General features: G+C 31.8%; 1 protein-coding gene across 2 annotated transcripts; it reads left to right on the forward strand.

Annotated features, from left to right (window-relative positions):
- The first annotated feature begins 1,020 nt into the window (after positions 1 to 1,020).
- LOC113862801 (beta-glucosidase BoGH3B-like) lies at positions 1,021 to 4,596 on the forward strand. 2 transcript variants are annotated; one of them, XM_027496007.1, is made up of 11 exons: positions 1,021 to 1,107; positions 1,263 to 1,485; positions 1,633 to 1,837; positions 2,063 to 2,153; positions 2,223 to 2,368; positions 2,792 to 3,035; positions 3,135 to 3,239; positions 3,336 to 3,518; positions 3,629 to 3,833; positions 3,916 to 4,416; positions 4,571 to 4,596. In XM_027496007.1, the coding sequence occupies exons 2-10, from the start codon at positions 1,266 to 1,268 to the stop codon at positions 4,410 to 4,412; spliced, it is 1,896 nt and encodes a 631-aa protein (XP_027351808.1). In that variant the 5' UTR covers positions 1,021 to 1,107; positions 1,263 to 1,265; the 3' UTR covers positions 4,413 to 4,416; positions 4,571 to 4,596. The 2 variants fall into 2 exon arrangements, with proteins under 2 accessions (XP_027351808.1, XP_027351809.1); XM_027496008.1 differs by lacking the exons at positions 1,021 to 1,107; positions 4,571 to 4,596 and having other exon boundaries at positions 1,159 to 1,485; positions 3,916 to 4,137; positions 4,279 to 4,407.
- Positions 4,597 to 20,964: the final 16,368 nt, after the last annotated feature.

A 20,964-nucleotide genomic window follows, 5' to 3' on the forward strand; every position in this document is an offset into this window, starting at 1 on the left:
CTACTACTTAACATTTTATTATATCCTTTATACATATAAAAAGTAAAATGACGATAATATGACTTTTTTTTTTCTAGTGAGACACGCACACGCGTCTGCACTCATACATAAATATCTTTATAAAATAAGTTATAAGGATATATTCTTAAAAAACACCCTTAGAATAATATGATTTATTATGGGTTTAAAAATTATTTTGTGTTAATGGTTATTCATTGGTAAGCGACATTAAGATGTAAAGTGAAATAACTTTAAGACAATGAAGAGTAAAAACAGAGAAAATTGCTATATATTGTAAGGTTAGATTCGCATAATCTCTAATACTCTGGCACATTACATCGTCCATGATTATCAATTAAAGAGTAGAAATTAGACGTAGAAGATCTTAAAGTATGTAACTATACACACTTGATTTATTAGAAAGATCTTAAAGTATGAAATTTAAATTTTTTAAAATTATATATTAATGAATAGACCAAGAGGGTTCACTTATGACTTAACAAGTTTTAACCGATTTTGGAATGGGAGAATCTTCTCCTTTTCTAATCCATTAATCACCATAAATTATTATATTTGATATTTTAAATTACTATAAAATAAAAATTTTGTCAATAATTTCACCTAACACGCAACAACACTCACAATTTCCCTATAAATACAGATTCTGTTGCCCGGTCTTTTGCGTTGTTATAAACTTATAATTAATTAGGTGGTATTTTATGTTGGATATGATATGTTGTTTCTCCAGGTAACACATGTTGGTGGCATTTATGAGTCACCACTCTCATTTTTTATTGGATTCCCATGTGAAGTATATATTCAGAGATTTCTTCTTTTTCTTCTTCTGTACACTTTAAATAATTATTTGAGTGCTTTACTAATTTTTAATCGCTGAGTCCCTCGTCAATGCTCTCACCATTTTCTGTATTACTGATGGATGATGTTTTTTTTGCTTCATTTTATTCACAGTGACATCTGAGGCAAGCTTTCCTATGATACAACAACTTTTATAATGTTTCTCTTTTAGCTTTATTTATTTTAAATGTGACTTTGAATGCTTTTTCTGTGAATGCATTGCTGATGTTCAACAACTGTTGTTAATTAAAAGTGGTTAGTGTGTCATTGTAGTTTCTGTGAAAGAGATTGTGTTCTCTTTTAGATTAATGTGGTGCATCTGAATTATGTGCGGGCCTAGTTTGTATGGAGATTGAGTTTTACAGATTCTGTTGAATTTGTTTGCTCAGTACCTTTGCTGTGTGCAGGAAATGGCTAAAATGGCCATGATTTTGTTGGGGCTTTGTCTACTAGGTAGCTGGGCAGGCTTGTTGAAGGTAGAATACATGAAATACAAGGACCCTAAACAGTCAATTGATATGCGGGTTGATGATCTTATTAGCAGAATGACTCTTGAGGAGAAAATTGGTCAAATGTTGCAGATTGAGCGCAAGTATGCATCTGCTGAGTTGGTTAAGAAGTATTTTATTGGTAAAGACTAGACCAAACCTTTCATTTTCTTTTCCTCCTTTTTTTTTTTTTTGCGTGTGTGTGGGTGTGTGTGTGTGTTCTTTACCCTTTTTCTATGGTATGTTCATTTACTTGTCCAATAATGTAAATTGTTTCTTTTCTGTGTAGGGAGTGTTATGAGTGAGGGAGGGAGTATTCCAGCTCCACAGGCTTCAGCTGAATCCTGGATTGACATGGTGAATGAATTTCAGAAGGGTGCTTTATCCACCCGGCTTGGAATTCCAATGTTTTATGGGATAGATGCTGTTCATGGGCACAACACTGTTTACAAAGCAACTATTTTTCCTCACAATATTGGGCTCGGAGCTACTGGGTATATAGATATTAATAGCACCTCATATCTCTTACTTTGAATTAGAAAAAGTTATATTCTCCATCTATACCTGATTTTTTTATTTTATTTGAACAATGGTGATGAAACAATTCAGACATTTGTTGTCAAAGATTCTAGAGCAACTAAAACATGGATGGGTTTGAAGCAGACTTGCACAACCTAGTTATAAAGGATAATGATGGATATTTTTGTTTTTCTGATTAGGGACCCTGAACTAGTTAAAAGAATCGGAGCTGCAACTGCCCTTGAAGTTAGAGCAACAGGAATTCAGTATGTTTATGCACCTTGTATAGCAGTAAGTAATTATAACCAACTTTGATGCTCTCAACTTATATTTTTTATCTCTGGCTTATACTCTTTATAGGTCTGTAGAGATCCAAGATGGGGGCGGTGTTATGAAAGCTACAGTGAAGATCCTAAACTAGTTCAAGCCATGACCGAAATCATATCAGGATTGCAAGGGGACATCCCTGATAATTCACCGAAGGGTGTTCCTTTTCTAGCTGGAAAGTAAGAATTTAAAATTAAAAAAAAATCGAGATAATTGTTCCATTATGTTAGTTTTAAAGCTTGTTAGTTGATATTCTTGCTCTTTATTCAATTGAAGGAGTTCATTCTTTTAAGTGATTGATTTTGCTTAAAGTGAGTTGCACCTAAATGGTCTTGAGTAAATATATATACACAAGCTTCACAAATATTTCCCTTAATCTAATTCTGTACCTGTTCTAACATGGAAGTTCAGTCCATAGAAACAAATTACTGTGAGATAGAAATAGACCAAATGGTTTGAGATAATTTGTCCCCTACAGCAGTATGCTGCTTATGTTAGGCTGTGCCACACTATAAAATTCCTATCTCATCTTAAATTATGCAATTGATTTTGGTTCAGTTAGTATTATTAAGTGTCTGAAATGATCATGTATTGATGGACAGGGAAAAGGTTTTAGCTTGTGCTAAGCACTACGTCGGTGATGGAGGAACAATCAACGGGATTGATGAGGACAACACTGTTATAGATAGAGATGGATTGATGAGAATTCACATGCCTGGTTATTTAAGCTCAATTAACAAGAGTGTGGCAACCATTATGGTCTCATACTCCAGTTGGAATGGAGTAAAAATGCATGCTAACCATGACCTTATTACTGGCTACCTCAAGAATACTCTCCATTTCAAGGTAAAAAATCCTGTTCATTGAATGTAGCATTGAAACTGGTTCATCATCATTTGGGCACAATTTTAAATAAGCCCTCACCTTTTGTTGGAAATATGGCAGGGCTTTGTTATTTCAGATTTTGAGGGTATTGATAGGATCACCTCTCCACCTCATGCAAACTTCACTTATTCAGTTGAAGCAGGAGTGTCTGCTGGCATTGACATGGTAGTTGAGCCTGAAAGTACATGATACAACCTGAATAGATGTTCATCCACTGAGGAGACATTTAACATTCTTACACACTTTTGCTTATGTTTGCAGTTTATGATTCCAAAGCTTTACACAGAATTCATAGATGATCTAACCATGTTGGTGAAGAATAAGTTCATTCCTATGAGTCAAATTGATGATGCTGTCAAAAGAATTTTATGGGTTAAGTTCATGATGGGTATTTTTGAGAAGCCTTTAGCCGACTACAGTTTGGTCGGATATTTGGGAATTCAGGTTAGCCATCTTGTTTTTCTCAAGTGTTATTTTTTCTTTTTTAACTTCACTAAGTTCACAATTATAATGATCACCTGTTTCTCTTCAATGTTTACCAAAATTCTGAGCAGGAGCATAGATACTTGGCTAGGGAAGCTGTAAGGAAATCAATGGTCCTTCTAAAAAATGGTGAATCTGCTGATAACCCTTTATTGCCTCTTCCTAAAAAGTCACCAAAAATACTTGTGGCTGGAAGCCATGCAGATAATCTAGGATATCAGTGTGGTGGCTGGACTATTGAATGGCAAGGAATCAGTGGAAACAATCTTGTCAGAGGTAAGATATTTTTAAATTAACATTTCTATTATTAAGTATATATTGCAACTCCTCTGACTATTGTGTATCTTCATATGATCAGGGACTACAATTCTCACTGCAATAAAAAACACCGTTGATCCAGAAACCAAAGTGATCTACAAGGAGAACCCTGATGTAGAATTTGTTAAATCCAATGGATTTTCCTATGGTATAGTTGTAGTAGGAGAGCATCCTTATGCTGAAATGCATGGTGACAACATGAACTTGACAATCCCTGACCCTGGTCCTGAGACCATAACAAATGTCTGTGGAACAATAAAATGTGTGGTGGTCATTATTTCTGGTCGCCCTGTAGTTATTGAACCATATGTTGCTTTAATAGATGCACTTGTTGCTGGTTGGCTTCCAGGTAGTGAAGGCCAAGGTGTGGCTGATGTCTTATATGGTGACTATGGTTTCACAGGAAAGCTTCCAAGGACATGGTTCAAAACAGTTGATCAACTTCCAATGAATGTTGGAGATCCTCATTATGATCCCCTCTTCCCTTTTGGGTTTGGCCTTTCTACCGAACCTATTGAGGCCATTTACTCTGCATAGCTATTATCTTCTTCGGTTTAAATTATACCTCTCCTTCACAGAAGATAATCATGTTGAAGTCGAGTAAACTGTTCTTAATTACAAATATCTTTTTTTATATATTTAATACAGCTACTTGTCCATAGATTCAAACTTGACATCACAATGTACATGGCTATCATCTTGATCTGTGTATTCTTTTATATATATATATATATATATATATATATATATATATATATATATATATATATATATATATATACAATAAAAGAGGGTGAGAGGTTGTTCTAAATGTATGCTTGAGATTTTTCAATTTTTTCTTTCATAAAAGCTGCTTCAGGTAAAATTGATTTTCAGTTCTATTATTTTTCTTGTCCTGTCCTATCATATTTTTTCGTGCTTTCATATTATTATAATCAATTAAAGGAATGTGGGCATCCGATTTGTTTGTTTGGGTAATAATTAATTGGATATTTACTAAAATTTAGGATAACCTAATAAGCATAATAAATTAAATACTGGTTGAAGATATGCTTCTAAGAATTCAATCTTCGCAATTCATAAAAATGTATTCACTTATACTTATCAAGAACAAGTGAATTTTTATGTCTGGCGAGGGAATGGGATCCTGACTTTTTAATAAAAGTAACTCTAGTTTTCACTCAAAATAGTTTTAAGTTACTTATTCCTATATCATTTTTCAACACATTAATTGAGCTTCAACTTAATACACATTTATACAACAATGTACTTGAAAAAAAATTTAAGTCACAATGAAACAATTATTTTTAAATTTAATAAATATTAAAAGTAAACATTTTAGTTATTAATAATTCATATTTTACTATATTAAATAAGAATAAATTAAAGGAATACTTTTATAATAAAATAATACATTATTAAAATTTTAAAATTAAATATTTAATTTATTTAAAAACAAATATTCAATAAAAATAATATAATATAATAAAAATTACTCTTAAATATGTTTTCATTTGAAATAATAGTAATTTCTTAAATACGAACTCATAATTCATATGTAAAAATAGACAAGTGTTTCGTCATTTCTATCAACCTAACTATTTTGATCATGGTCCGATTCTCTAATTAATGTATCTCGTTCCCATTTGCCGTTTGTTCTGCAATACCGTCCCTTCCCTGCTCTTTTTGATTAAAAAACAAGTGACAAAAAGAAGTAAAGTACCGATTACTTGTGAATTTTTAACCAAAATAATATATAAAAAAAATAAAAATATTGAAATAGACCTATCCCAAAAATATTTACCAAAGTAGACCGAATTACTGTTTACGTACAGAATTCGACTCCTCGAAAGCCGAAATCTGGTCTTCAAATTCGTGGCGAGAAAGGCGACTTCTGAGAAAATACGAACCGCTCTCCAAAGTCGACTTCTGAGAGCGGTTAAATAAGAACCGCTCTTCAAAGTCGACTTCTGAGAGCGGTTAAATAAGAATCGCTCTCTAAAACGACTTCTGAGAGCGGTTAAATACGAACCGCTCTCCAAAGTTATTTTAATATGATTTATGAATATTAATATGATAATATTATTTTGAATAATTTTTTTTCATTTATCTCAATCACCCATTTTAATATTTATTTACCTAACTAATAATATTTATCTCAACATTTTTTTATTTATTTTAATAATATTTATTTAATTAATATATATATTAATATAAAAGTTATTAATAAATTAAATAATAAAATTATATTTAATGAAAATAAAATATTAAATTTTTTAAAAATTAATAAATTAGTTTGTAAAATGATATTAATAAAAATAAAATAATTTGATTTATGATAATATCTTTATTTTTTAATTTATTGTATGCAAAATTAATTAAATGAAATCATTAAGATTATTTTTGTTAGATAATATGAAATGAATTTATAGATAAAAAATTAAATAAAAGAAGATAAACAACAACTAAATGAAACTTTCATAATTAAAATAAAATGAAACAGACATGGAAATAGAAAAGAAAATACAAAATACACATTTAATTGGTTAAAAATTAAAAAAGATCTTCTATTACATATTTTTTCTCTCCATGATGGTCAATATACTTACTGTCATGCCAATCACGAAGTCTTTCTTCAAGTGTTGGGGGTCGTAGGTCTTTTGTTTCTACAAACAATTCAATCTTTGACCAGTTATGTGTACGTTGAATGCTTGAATGAAGTTCAAATATTTTTTTCCATCGTGCGATCATCTGTTGCACATCAAAATCATTTTTGATTTCTATGCAATCATAGACGAGTTTTTGGTTGATGACTCGGATCGGTCGTCTATAATTGATTATTGTAATTTGTTTCCTGTCTCCATAATCCAGTACCTTACTTACCTCTTGAAACAATTGATTGAAAGTCCAGCTGTGTTGGATGATCATTCTTATTGGGTAAAGACATTTAAACGTAAGGCCATAACCATGTGGACAGTTCATGATGATGGCATGCTGGATAGGTCCCCCAAAATATATTATAGCTTTGCTAGAAGTGATGAATTGAGGGTTTGATGAAGAGCTTGGGGCTGGAGGGTTTAGAAGCGTCATAATTTGTTCTGTTGATCTTTGATAGATGACATAAATTTCAATGATTAAAGAGACTGGAAAATTGGATTTCCAGGAAAGCATCTGCGCCACATGAACATCAGTTAAAATAGAAAAAGCTTCAAATATAACTAAACCCTCACCACTGTGATTTGGTTTCCGATAGTACAAGTTAGTGAACTGGGTGTTATGATCAATGCCTAAAGCATTACAAATTCTTTGTTTCAGCTCCACGAATGTGCACTCATGTGGGATCGTAAATAATTTTGGAGATGAACACTGAAAGCTCACACCTTCGTGATTATGGGTAATCTGGCCATTTGCAAACGTAACAGCTAGATGAGAATTTGTGAAATTGTCGATGTTTGTTATATCGAAGTCCTCCATCTAAAGTTTTGGATGTTAATGTTATATTTTGTAATGAATGTGTAGTGTTTGTTAACTACATGATATGTCTTTTATAGACAATTTGTAAAGTAGGTGCTTGAAAAAAAAAGGATGGTCAGGATCGTTTATAATGTGTTCAATGGTTGAGATTAACTTTGGTAACGTAAAGTCAATGACAATTTGCACACTGACGCGGTGTCATTGATTCCTGACGTAAAGTTAATGACACTTTGACGCACTGACATAAAACAATTGATTCCTAACACTCTGACGTAAAGTTAATGACAATTTGACGCACTGACGCGGTGTCATAGATTCCTGATGTAAAGTTAATGACACTTTGACGCATGGTCCATCATAATAAACAGTATCCCGAATGAAGAACATGAACACGAATATGACTATTTATAATGGCACATTGGATTCCTCGTCATTCAATGCTATATCACATCTTACGAGTGATTTTGACCTCTCCATGACACAATTCTCTCCTCCCAACCAATAGATAGTGACTAGTCAGTCACGCTCAACATTAGATTCTCTTCTCATTCAAGCTATCTCACATACTTCCAAACGAGCTTTGTCTCCTCCCAACCAATAAAGATGTCTTCTGACATTCACGTAAATTAAATTAGTTTTTTTTAAAAATGACATTATTTAATATTATAATTTTTAATACTTTAATTTTGTTTGAAAATGACATTATTTAATATTATAATTTTTAATATCCTAAACTCTAAAACTTTATGATTATAATTTTAAATAAATTTTATTTGAGAAAAAAAATTTATTTTTAAAAAGTAAATAAAATATTAAATTATAAGTTAATTATTTATACTTGAGACAAATATTTTAATATTAACGGTTTCATATTATTAAGGTAACATTGATGAAGACAAAGTGCATTAACAAAGATGATAACAAATTCATAACAACATTAATAATTAACTATCTCCGTAATGGTGGCCAGTTCCACAACGAGGGCGACGTCTGTGACGTGGTGGGTTTCGTCGTTGTGGTTGTTGCTCTGGAATTTCAGGATGAACTTGTGGAGGATTTGGATCATCATGAAGGTGTACTTGTTGGAATGCATTTGATGAATTACCAGGTTCATTAGCAAAATCCGATTGGTAAAGAGACTGCATGTAAGTTTGTGCTGAAGATGGAGTTGTAAAATCAACTCCAAATAAGTTTGTAAAAAAATCCTCCGATGTTGTTGCAGACGAATGTCTTGTATTAATAATGTTTGCTTCTGGCGTAAAGTTCGGAGAAATTGATGCAGTCTCGTGGTACGACGGTGTGGAAGTCGTACCGATTTCAAATGTGTTGGTAGTCCTTAATTGTTGGTCACTCCTCCTTGGATCTTGTAGTAGTGGTGACACAGATAGAAAATAGATGGAATTGGCAATGGACCATTCCATGTATTCTTGTGTGTGACACAATGGGCTTTGCATTGGATGACCCGTTATTATCAGCTCACGTCTGTTGTTCCATATCTCGATCCATTGAGCATGTCTTGTAACCCAATTTTCATCCTGTCTTCCTCTCATGTCAATTTTGTGGAGGTCATTCAAATTATTCGGTGAAGAAGGGACTTCTTGGAAGAGACGAAACTGTAATTTGACTCTATCTGTTTGGTGCCATTCAACAATTGCAAAACAAAGGATGGCAGTACATGAAGTCCACAATTGGACATCTCTATATGCTTCCATGGGTATTGATGTTTGCAAGTCTTGATATGGCGCCCATAAAAACTACAAATAAAATTAACTTTGTTACTTAAGATGATGTATAAAAGATAAGAAAATAAATATGAAGAGTTACCTGATTAGCTTGAATGTGATCAAACATTGATTTGTACCCCACAACATCATTGTGAGGTTTATTTCGAAAGTTGAGTACTCTACCCCCACTCCATCTGCACACGAGAGGGTATGTTGGTAAATTACTAGAAATTGGCGCAATATATGGCATGCGATACCATGCCCAGGACATTAAGAGTGATGAGTAACCACCCATTGTTTTGCTACCAACTTCCGTGGTTCTACACATTTCCCTGTACAACATAGCTAAGCAAGCAAAACCCCAACTATATCGTCTTGTTCTTCTAAGATTAGTTAATAAAGCTAAATACATAAGATGTACTTTGTTGCCTGTTTTGTCAGACATCAAAACACCTCCAATTAAACCTAGTATGTAAGCCCTACAATGAGTGTGAACTTCTTCTTCAGATGATTCTTCTTGTAATGGCAACATGTTGTCTCTCAGCCACTTCAGTTTTACCATAGAGCCAATTAGTGACTCTCCCTTGACTGGTACGATACCGAGATATTTGTCACACATTTCCTCCCAGTCAAACATTGTTGGAGCAATGACTGGTAAACCATCAACTCTTAGCCTGAGTTGTAGTGCAACATCTTCCAGGGTTATGGTGCACTCCCCTGTTGGAAAATGAAATGTGTGAGTTTCAGGTCTCCACCTCTCGACCAAAGCTGTTATCAATGCGTGATCCACCTTAAGATGCCTTAATTTTGCAACCCCAGCAAAACCAAGTTGTTCAAGTATGGGTACAATTAGAGGACTGGGTTCTGGCATTGAATGACAGAAAGATGAAATCATGTTTTCAGTTTCCTGCAGTTATTCATAAATTAGTAACATTATATGTAGAATATTGATTTACATAATGGTAATGTATAAAACTTACCGTTCTTCCAATAAAGGCGGACCTGTGTTCATTTTGCTTCCAGAGCAACATTTTTAGTAATGAGATCAAAGATAAAGAGAAACGAAGAACAAAGATGGACGCAAGTTTGAATGAAAACATGTGCCCTTGGATGAACATATTTATAGACAAACTTCGGTATGAGAGAGTAGCCTTAGAATCTTGAGAAGTCACTATCTCTTGGTCTGCGTGACCTGAGAAGTCACTATCTCTTGGTCTGCGTGACTAAGAAGTCACTATCTCTTGTTCTGCGTGACCTGAGAAGTCACTATCTCTTGGTCTGCATGACCTGAGAAGTCATTATCTCTTGGTCTACGTGATTGAGAAGTCACTATCTCTTGGTCTGCGTGACTGAGAAGTCACTATCTCTTGGTCTGCGTGACCTGAGAAGTTACTATCTCTTGGTCTGCGTGACCTCAGAAGTCACTATGTCTTGGTCTGCGTGACCTGATAAGTCACTCTCACTCGTAAAACGTGGTGAAGCATTGAATGACTGAGAATCCAATGTTACCATTATAAATAGACATATTCATGTTCATTTTATTCATTCAACCTTCTCAGCTTGTTCCTTGTTCTTGTGAACCTTCTCCTTCTAAAAATGTCTTCAATCTATGTCATTGTTCACTCTGATGGTGCCATTAACCAATGTCCTTATGAAGGAGTCACGTTCACCTCATCATCAGCTAAATTGGTACATCTAAAGAGAGGAGTGACTCTACAAAGGCTCAAGAAAATCATCCACACAAAACTCAGCCGAGACGAAAATGAAAGGGTGACAACCATACATTTTCGTTACCCAATTAGACTTGGCCCAGGAGTTAGTAACTACACATGTGTTGAGTTAAATGATGATGAAGACGTTGAGGCACTGTTCAACATCCACGATTCAAATCAACTTCAATCAGGTATAGAATTATATGTTACATTTGCTACAAACGAAACACAGACACCACAACTTTCGCCTTCATCTTCACTTTACCAAACTTACGAAACCATAAATCCTTCTTTTCCAACATATGATATGAATTCTGACCTTTAGTCCTACATACAACTTTTAACTGGTCAATTCATGGACCTTAATGAAATACCCTCACAACCATTTGAGCAAACCCAACCCCCTCAGCCTCTTGAAGAAACTCTCATTGAAGAACATGCTGTTGTGGGTCTCCCAAACGAAGTATTTGATCCTTTTAGCGAGGACGAAGATGAAATCCTATCTCAACAGCAGGAATGTGTTCTTCAAGAGGTTATTTTGGACCTTCAAGCCATGCATTGATGGTTTTGCCTTCTGCAAACCAATTGTTCAAGTGGATGGAACATTTTTGTATGGCAAATACAAAGGAACTTTATTAGTGGCAGTTGCGCAAGACGGCCGCAACAACATAATCCCCATTGCCTTTGCTGTGGTAGAAGGTGAAACTAGCGATGCATGGTTCTTTTTTTTTTAAAAACTTAAAGAGGTACGTAACTCCGCAAGAGGGGTTGTGCCTCATTTCAGATCGTCACGAGGCCATAAGAAGTGCATACTCCAAAAATGGAAGTGGTTGGACAGAAAACAATTCTGTCCATGTCTATTGCATTAGACATATTGCACAAAACTTCATGCGACGATTCAAAAACGCTGCACTGAAGAAAGATGTCGTCAATATGGGTAATTTTAATTTTTTACGTACTTTATATTCTCATTAATATTTTATACAATTGCTTAGCTAGTTATATTAATTTTTTTTGTAATCTTGTTTCCAGCATATGGGATGGGACAATGGTTGGACAACATCCCAAGGGAAAAATGGACACTAGCATGGGACAATGGACGACGCTGGGGACACATGACAACAAATCTAGCGGAGTCAATCAATTCGGTCTTGAAGAAAACCGGAAACTTGCCAATTTGCTCCATGGTCTTGGCAACATACACCCGTTGCAATAAGTTCTTTATTGACAGAGGCAGAGAAGTAAATGCAATGATTAATGCTGGATATATGTACTCGGAGGTTGCAACTAAAGCAATTCAAGATGCACAGTCAAACGCAAACACTCATAGAGTCATCACCTTTGACAGAACAAGCACTAGATTTTTAGTCGAAGAAATACAACATCCGACAGAAATTCGACCCGTAGGAAGATTTACAGTACGGTTAGATGAAATGTGGTGTGATTGTGGCAAGTTTCAAAAAGTTCACATCCCATGCTCGCATGTACTTGCTTCATGCTTATACGCACACCACAACTTTGACATATACATATCTCCCGTGTATACCTTACAACGAGTTTCTAAGGTATACGAAGGTCAGTTTGGAGAACTCAGACATGAAGACTATTGGCCAACTTACACGGGCCCAACTTTGTGTCCAAATCCAGAACTGAAAAGAACTTCAAAAGGTCGACCTAAGTCTAGTAGGATAAGGACAGAGATGGACATTAGAGAACAACAAAGTCGGCAAAAAAATTGTTCTTATTGTCACACCCCTGGTCACACAAGGAAGACATGTCCAAACATTACGCAAGCTTCTACTTCCCGTCATTGATTTATGTTGTTGTTATTACTTTAAAATTTTCTTCACGTAATTTTTAATTTTATGAATGTCATTGCAACTTCTAAATTTTAGTTTTAGTAATTTATATTAAATATTATTATTATATATATATATATCTACATAATATTATTTAATAATGTTTATTAATATTAATAAAATATTTTTTCAATAAATAATTATGTATAAATTTTAATAAAGATTAATATCTCAAATTAAATAAATAATCTTATTATTATTTAATACTTTTATTTATTTTATAAAAATATAAAATTAAATAAATTATTATTGTAATTTTTATCAAATACAAATTTAAAATTATTCAATTATTATTATAATTTTTATTTTTTTAATATTATTTATGTAAAAATCTCACCAAATTCCATACATAATTTTCATTTTTGTTTTTATATATAATAAAAAAGTATTATCTAATATTTATGTTTATATAATAATTATATATTGTCAAATTTAATAATAAAAATAGTTTTAAATAATAAAATAAAATTTATTATTTGAATTATATTTTTATTTTTATATTGTGTGAAAATAAATATTTATATTATGTTAATTTGTGTGAAAAATACTTGAGTTCACTTCTGAGAGCAGTTCAAAACGAACCACTCTCGAAATTCGAATACGGAGACCGGTTGGTTTTGAACCGCTCTCCAAATCCTCCAGATCAACTCAGCGTGTACGACTTTAGAGAGCGGTTCAAATTGAACCGCTCTTAGAATTCGAATTTAGAGAGCGGTTCAAAGTGGACCGCTCTTAGATTTCAACTTTGGAAAGCGGTTCAAAATTGACCGCTCTTAGATGTAAACTTTGGAGAGCGGTTCATATTTAACCGCTCTTAGAAGTAGACTTTGGAGAGCGGTTCGTTTCTAACCGCTCTCAGAAGTCAACTTTCTCAAGGAATTTACAAAATCTGTCACACAGATTAACATAATATAAATATATAAACATAAATATTAGATTATTGTAATTTTTTTAAATAATATTAAATAAACAAAAATATAATTTCAGAATATAATATTAATACCGTTTTACAAAAATTAAAATTATATTAAATAATATGATAACAAAAATAAAAATTTTATTTATTATCATAATTATGTAAAAAAAAATTAATAAACATGTAAAATAAATATTATTTTTATTTTTATTTATTTTCACATAATAGAATATAAATATATAAATATAATTTAAATAATTAAATTTATTTATTTATATAAAAATATTTAAAAAATTGAAAAAAAATCAAAATTCAACTTCTAGAATTCGGTGGCCCAAGGACCGAATTCTAGCTACCCAATTACTGCTACAGTAATTGGGTCTAATTCTGTAAATTTTGTGAGCACCGGTCCATTCAGGTAATTTTATTTTATTTTTATATTATATTAGTAAAAACTTCATTACTTGTCTACTTTTTTTTCATTTATTTGTGGGTCACTTTTTAAATATGGCTTCTTTTATTATGAAAGTACTAGAATATGAGTTTTTGACTAATATTACATGAATATGGAATTTGGGAAAAATCCTCCGCGATGATTTTTAAAAAATGAAAAATTAATTAAGAATAAAAAATGCCACTGACAACTTTTAGAGCACAAAAATACTTTTATATATTTAAAAATTATCATTAACAATTTTTTTTTAAAAAAAAAATTTTAGTAAGCTAAAAAATTATCACCCCCAAGTTCATATAATAAAAATAGTTAATTTAACTATTAAAAATTTCCATTAGCAAGTTTTAAAAAAAAATTCTATAAATACCCATTTGCATTTGTAGTAAATTACATCTTAAATATAACTTTTCATTTCACATTTTTGAAGTTTTATTTTTGATACTTTATAGTTAAAGAAAAAATAAATGCAAATACAATAGTATATTTTAATGGTGAGATTGTCTCAAAAACAAGTGAAATTATGAAATTCACGTGTAAGAAGTCAACTTGCATATATATATATATATATATATATATATATATATATATATTCCTTACAATATATCATTTAAAATATTAAAATATTGGTTTTGTCAATATAGTGGAGTGAAGACTATAAAAATAGTGGAGAGTATAACCTACTGGTGTTTAATCTCTATTTTTGGAGGTTTCATACAATATAAGTACCGGATGATAAGTCCGTATTTTGACTTACTTTTATAGCCATATATTTATTGTTGGCCTATATTTTATTTGAGCTTTGCACTAATTTATATATTAATTTTGTAGTTTAGCATAAGAAGGTCACAATTAGGTTTAAGATGCGTTTTGTGCTCAAATTAGTTGCAAAATAGAGCTTCGCACCAGTTAGCACTGCCAAACCTTAGTAACAAGTACGGGAATGCTTCGATACATATGCACAGTTGTGCTTATTGCCTTGCACGACTGTGCTCATTTGTGGCAAGCCCAATCATGAAGAGTGTTTAGAGTTTTTAAACCCTTATTGAAAAGAAACCTTGGGGGCAGCAATTCATCATCTATTCTACATCTTGTCTTTGATCTGTAATACACCTATCATCTCTCTATCCTGCTTTGGATCCTTTGGCACACTTTTGGTGAGACTTGGAGTTTTGAGTGATCGTATTTGAAGATCGAGAACTCATCTCATCTCTAGTTTACTATTTCTCTTGATTATGATTTTGTTTATCAATGTTTTAGTTCTTTATTTTAGCATGAGTAATTGAGTGCATATTTAGAGTTATGAGAATTCTTGTTCATAAATTTATGAGATTTTGAAGTTTAAATCTATGTATGATTTCTGTCTATGATTAGTGTTTATTCTATTGTGCATAATTGTATAACCCCAATTAATTATAGTATCAAGCGACCATACTTCGATTAGTTAATGGATCTATAGGATAAAATAAGACAAATGATTAGGTGGACCAAACCAATTTTTCTCTCTCGATCGTTATTAAATTAACAAGTTTATAGGTGCTTTATGCTTTCTTGAATTTATATCTTGCATGACCATTGCAAATATTAGTTTAGAGAAAAAAAAATGTTAATATTCCATAACCATTGAGTATTTATAGTAATTGTATGAATGATTGGTAATCATAAGGAAATCGAGCTTAGAATTAAACAGAAAAACAACATAAAGAATTAAATGAGAAAACTCATATGCTCTAGGTTCCTCTCCTATAAATTCAATCAAGACGTGCATTGTATTACCTGCTTTTATTCATAATTTGTTTTATAATTAAATTCTTATTTTTATTTTATTTTACACCCTTTAAGTTCAAACAATTGAATAAGAAAATTCTTAGTAATTAGAACTAATTCTTGTGGGACGATAATTTTGAGAACTTATTGTAGAACCCTATATTACTTTTTGATAAGTAGACTTGTCCACCGAACAATGGAAATAAGCAATGATGGTGATATTCAACAAATATTTTGAATATATTACAAGCATCAGAAAGCAATTGAAAACGTATTTAGTCAGTAGAAAGCCTCATATGAAGCCTTGTTGCAATGGTGTATAGTAATGTGTGACATTGTTCGAGGGTCAGTTGTTTAGTTGAATGTTGTTCAGGCTTATTGTTACATTCAGAATATAACTTAGAGAGTCAACTAGCAAGTGCACTAGTGAATTTGTAGCAAGTTATAAAATGTAGAATCAATTTTGAATCCTAAGTATCATCCTTAGGGATAGGTTTTTTCAAGTATCACTTCACAAATTAACAATTAGTTGAGTCATACGAATGTTTAAAAGGTTTTGCATCATATAAAAATTGGAAATAAGAAGTGCAGAAAAGTATAAACTAGTAACATAACAAAACTATGAATATTATATTGAAATGAGATTAATAGAATGGAGTTAGAGAATTATTTCACCAAATTCTCAATGACAATTTAATCATATTCTAAACTCTTAAGTATTTTGGTTGGTTGATAATCAATTTAACTTAGTTTTAACCAAAGGTCAATTTCTTGACTCAATGATCCTAATGTTCAACTTAACCACCCTAATTCCTTAAGTGTAATTCATACATATGTTTGAAAGGTTTCACATCATATAAAAATTGGAAATAACAAGTGTAGAAAAGTATAAACTTGTAACATAAAAAACTACAAATTCTATATTGAAATGAGATTAATAGAATGGAGTTAGAGAATTATTTCACCAAATTCTCAATGACAATTTAATCATGTTCTGAACTCGTAAGTGTTTTGGTTGGTTGGTAATCAATTTCACTTAGTTTTAACCAAAGGTCAATTCCTTGACTCAATGATCCTAGTGTTATACTTAACCACCCTAATTCCTTAGGTGTAATTCATACGAATGTTTGAAAGGTTTTGCATCATATGAAAATTGGAAATAACAAGTGTAGAAAAGTATAAACTTGTAACATAACAAAACTACAAATTTTATATTGAAATGAGATTAATAGAATGGAGTTCTGCGCTAATTATTCCGAGTTTGTTTTCTTTTTTTTTTCTAATCTCAGAATTGTTTATTGCGATCGTGATTGACTTTTTTGTTGTTAGATTTCAAATTAGGACTCAATTGATGCTCTAATTTGATAATTAATACGAATTAGGTTAAATGATTATTTGATTTGATTCGTAACTCTATTCAATTAGATTATTCGATTGAATTAATAATTGAATTGGGTGATTGTTCAAACGTGGATTTAAATTTTAGATACTGTGATAGTTAGAGTTACACGCAATTGGTATTCTGTAGATTGATGTTTCTTAATTCATTTTTACTCACTTTAATTATGTTCGTAATTTAATTTGATTAATTGAAATTTTTAAAATCCCAAAAAACCTTATTTAGATTTTTTTAAAATAAAACTTAAAATTAAATTTGACTGAGAAGGTGTCTTTGTGAATCGACCTAGGTTTTTAGAAAACTTAGTTGTTTTGATAGCGACTCGGTATTGTCTATCAAATTAGCGCCATTGCCGGAGATACATTGTCGGTTTTGATTCGTTTTCGAGTTTAGTATTGCATTTTCACTTTTCAATTCATAATTTTGTTTTCATCTTTGTTTCATTTCTGTCTCTACTGCTACGATTCGATATTCTTATTGGTTCATTTTATAGGATGTGTTTAATTTTAATTTTCGTCAGTTTATTTTTGTTTTGTTAAATTTTGCTGTATTAGTGCATTTTGAATTTTAAATTTTAGATTTTTTTTTAATTTTAGATTTAGATTTTATATTTTTAAATATTAGATTAATAGCGTACTGTTGCATAATTGCGTGATTTGTAGAAATTTTGCTTAGATTTTACAGAGATGAGGAGCAGCGAATAAGGATCCCTTAGATTTGGTTTAGATTCAATTTTAAATTATAGTTAAGATTTGATTAAATTTGATTTGATTAGATTTAGTTTGTTTTGGATTTAAAGATAGGATTAATTTTTTTTAGATAGATTAGTTTTAAATTTATATTTAAAAAAAACTTTATCTAACCAATTTTCTAATTAAAATTAAAATTTTGAAATTTTTTATTTATTAAAATTTTTTTTGAAAATAAAATTTAATTAATATTTTTTAAAAATAAAAAAATAAAAAAATTTGAATGTCTATTTTTTTTAATCACATTTTCTATTGTAATTTATTTAGATGATTTTTATTTTTATTTTTTTCTTTGCACATTTTTATTATTTGATTTGTATAAGATTTGTTTGTTCCCTCACACACCACTAATCATGCATAACATGAGTGAGGCCCTATACCAAGGTCAGAGTAAACTTTAGGTTTAGAGGAGTTATGTAGTGATAACAATTTGGATGAACGTCCTGTTTGTCTATCACGAGAACTTTAGCTAGAGCTTATCTTATTTATATAAATCCCTACATCTTGTAGACTACTTATTGATTGAAGATGACTTTATGAAATTGATTTTAACTCTAGTGACATTTTATCTTTAGGCTTACAAATTACTCAAAGTGAGAATGCATGTCATAGATCAATAGGTTAGAACTTTAGACAACCTGATAGAATACTGTGGGAGCATATTCTTTTATTATTTTGCAATAATTTTTTTATTATTTTGTGAGCTGCGAAAATTATTAATATTATTTTATTTATTTTACGCGTAGTGCTCAAAATTTCAAATTCCATAGTTTAGAATATTTTTTTAATTTTTTTAATTTTTTTTAATTTTGATATCGTAAAAAAATCACATTTTTTTAAAAATATAAATAAATTTTTTAAATATAAAAATAGTGTATACGAGTTGACTTTGACTAATCTACTTCTTAGTGCATTAGTAGAACCAATTTTGGGCAATTACTTGCATTTATCCTGAGATTGAACGCACTTGTAACAAGTTAAATAGACTTAAATTAGAAGGTAATGTGCATAGTCATTGTAGTGATACCCTTGATAGTGTTGGTGTGCGCTCTAATTGTGAGCATTCTAATTGTGATCATTCTGATAGCATATCTGTGCATTTTGATATTATGACTAATAATCAACACAAAATGACTCTTAAAGAATTGGCTGCACCAGATGTCACATACCAATCTTTCAGCATCCAATATGCTGATGTAGATGCTCCATTTGAGTTAAAATTTGGTCTAATCTATTTGTTGCCTAAGTGTAATGGCAGTGCAGGTGAGGACCCTCATAAGCATCTGAAGGAGTTTAACATAGTCTGCTCAACAATAGGGCTTCAAGGAGTTTTAGAAGGCCACATTAAGCTGAAGGCTTTTCCATCCTCCTTAGATGGTGTAGAAAAAGATTGGTTATATTACCTGCAGCCAGAGTCTGTCACTTGCTGGATAGACATAAAAATGATGTTTCTAGAGAAGTTCTTCCCTACTTCCAGAGCAACCACAATCAGAAAAGAGATCAGTGACATTAAATAGTTCAGCCAAGAAAGCCTCTATGAGTACTGGAGAGATTCAAGAAGTTATGCACAAGTTGTCCACACCATCAGATCAGTGACCAGCTGCTCATTCAATACTTCTATGAAGGCCTTGCTCCCATGAAGAAGAGTATGCTTGATGCAGCAAGCGGTGGAGCTCTCATAGACAAGACACCATCTGCAGCTAGAGAACTAATTGACAACATTGCAAAGAACTCTCAGCAGTTTAATACAAGAGCCATGGCACCAATGAGAGAGGTGCATAATGTGCAGCAACCAACCCATATGGCAGCAAATTCCAGTAGACTTGAGAGCATAATTGATGAGCTCATTACTTTCGTGAGACAACTAGCTGTTGAGCAATAAACTGTTCCAGAAAGAGGAGTGACCAGAGACTGTCATATTTATACCTCCATAAAGCACACCTTAGATTGTTGTCCTTTGTTGGGTGATGGTAGGCAATAAGCTTCTGTCCACAGAGTTTTTAGTGATAGACAAGATCAATACAAAGTTTTGAATTTCCAGCAACCTTAGAGATAATAATAGTAGTACAAGTTCTAGTACCAACCTCATAATCCTGCCTTTAATGATCATCCAAATATGAGATATGGTACCTTTGAGCAGCAGCAGGAACTGACTAGTCAAGCAAGTATTGACTATAGACCACCCCCTATGAGGCAACAACAAACACAGCAAAGTTTTGAGCCTTCATTAGAGGATTTGGTTAAACAAATGGCCAAAAACAATATGTAATTCCAACAGCATGTTAATGCCTCCATTCAAGACCTGCAGACACAAATTGACAAACTTGCTACCACTGTAAACCAGTTCAAGTCTCAAGGTTCTGGACAACTCCTTTCTCAACCAGAAGTTAATCTCAAAAACGTGAGTGCCATAATATTGAAAAGTGGAAAGGAGTTGTTAGTCAACCAAAAAGATGAAGCGGTACAAGATGATGTGGCAGTAGAGAAGCAACAAAACATAGAGCAACAAACCATCCCTAATAGTTCAGAAATTATGCAGAAACTACCCCTTCCCTTTCCAAACAGAGTGGTCAAGTCAAAGCCACTAACAAACTTTGATAATGAGCTTTTTGAGACATTTAGAAGAGTAGAAGTGAACATTCTGCTTTTGGATGTGATAAAATAAATTCTAAAATATGCAAAATTCTTTAAAGAGTTATGCACTAATAAGAGGAGACTGAAAGTGGATGAAAGAGTCAGCATGGGGAGGAACGTGTCAGCTCTCATACAGCTCAATATGCCGCCGAAGTGCAAGGAATTACTATTCACACTGACACTATTTATGCATTTTTCACTGTTTACTGACACTGTTCATCATTTTTTTTAAAAACAATTTCAAACTCTATCTAAATCTATTTCAATACTAAATAATCCATCAATTAATAGTTAATAAGTACAAAATATTATAGATTACTTAATAATAAATTTACAGGCCTGACAAATACTAGTGCTTACATGACAAAAAAATGTACTAAACAGGGAATTAATTTTAAAATAAT

This window comes from Abrus precatorius, unplaced genomic scaffold (genome assembly GCF_003935025.1).
Source record: "Abrus precatorius isolate BTA unplaced genomic scaffold, Abrus_2018 Scaffold3, whole genome shotgun sequence".
Lineage (NCBI taxonomy): Eukaryota > Viridiplantae > Streptophyta > Magnoliopsida > Fabales > Fabaceae > Abrus > Abrus precatorius.

Bases quoted from the DNA above. Each gene is read 5' to 3' on its own strand.
- LOC113862801 (XM_027496007.1), top strand. From the start codon at position 1,266: ATGGCTAAAATGGCCATGATTTTGTTGGGGCTTTGTCTACTAGGTAGC. The intron at 2,154-2,222 runs GTAAGTAATTAT...TACTCTTTATAG, and splicing joins TTTATGCACCTTGTATAGCA to GTCTGTAGAGATCCAAGATG. The intron at 2,369-2,791 runs GTAAGAATTTAA...ATTGATGGACAG, and splicing joins GTTCCTTTTCTAGCTGGAAA to GGAAAAGGTTTTAGCTTGTG.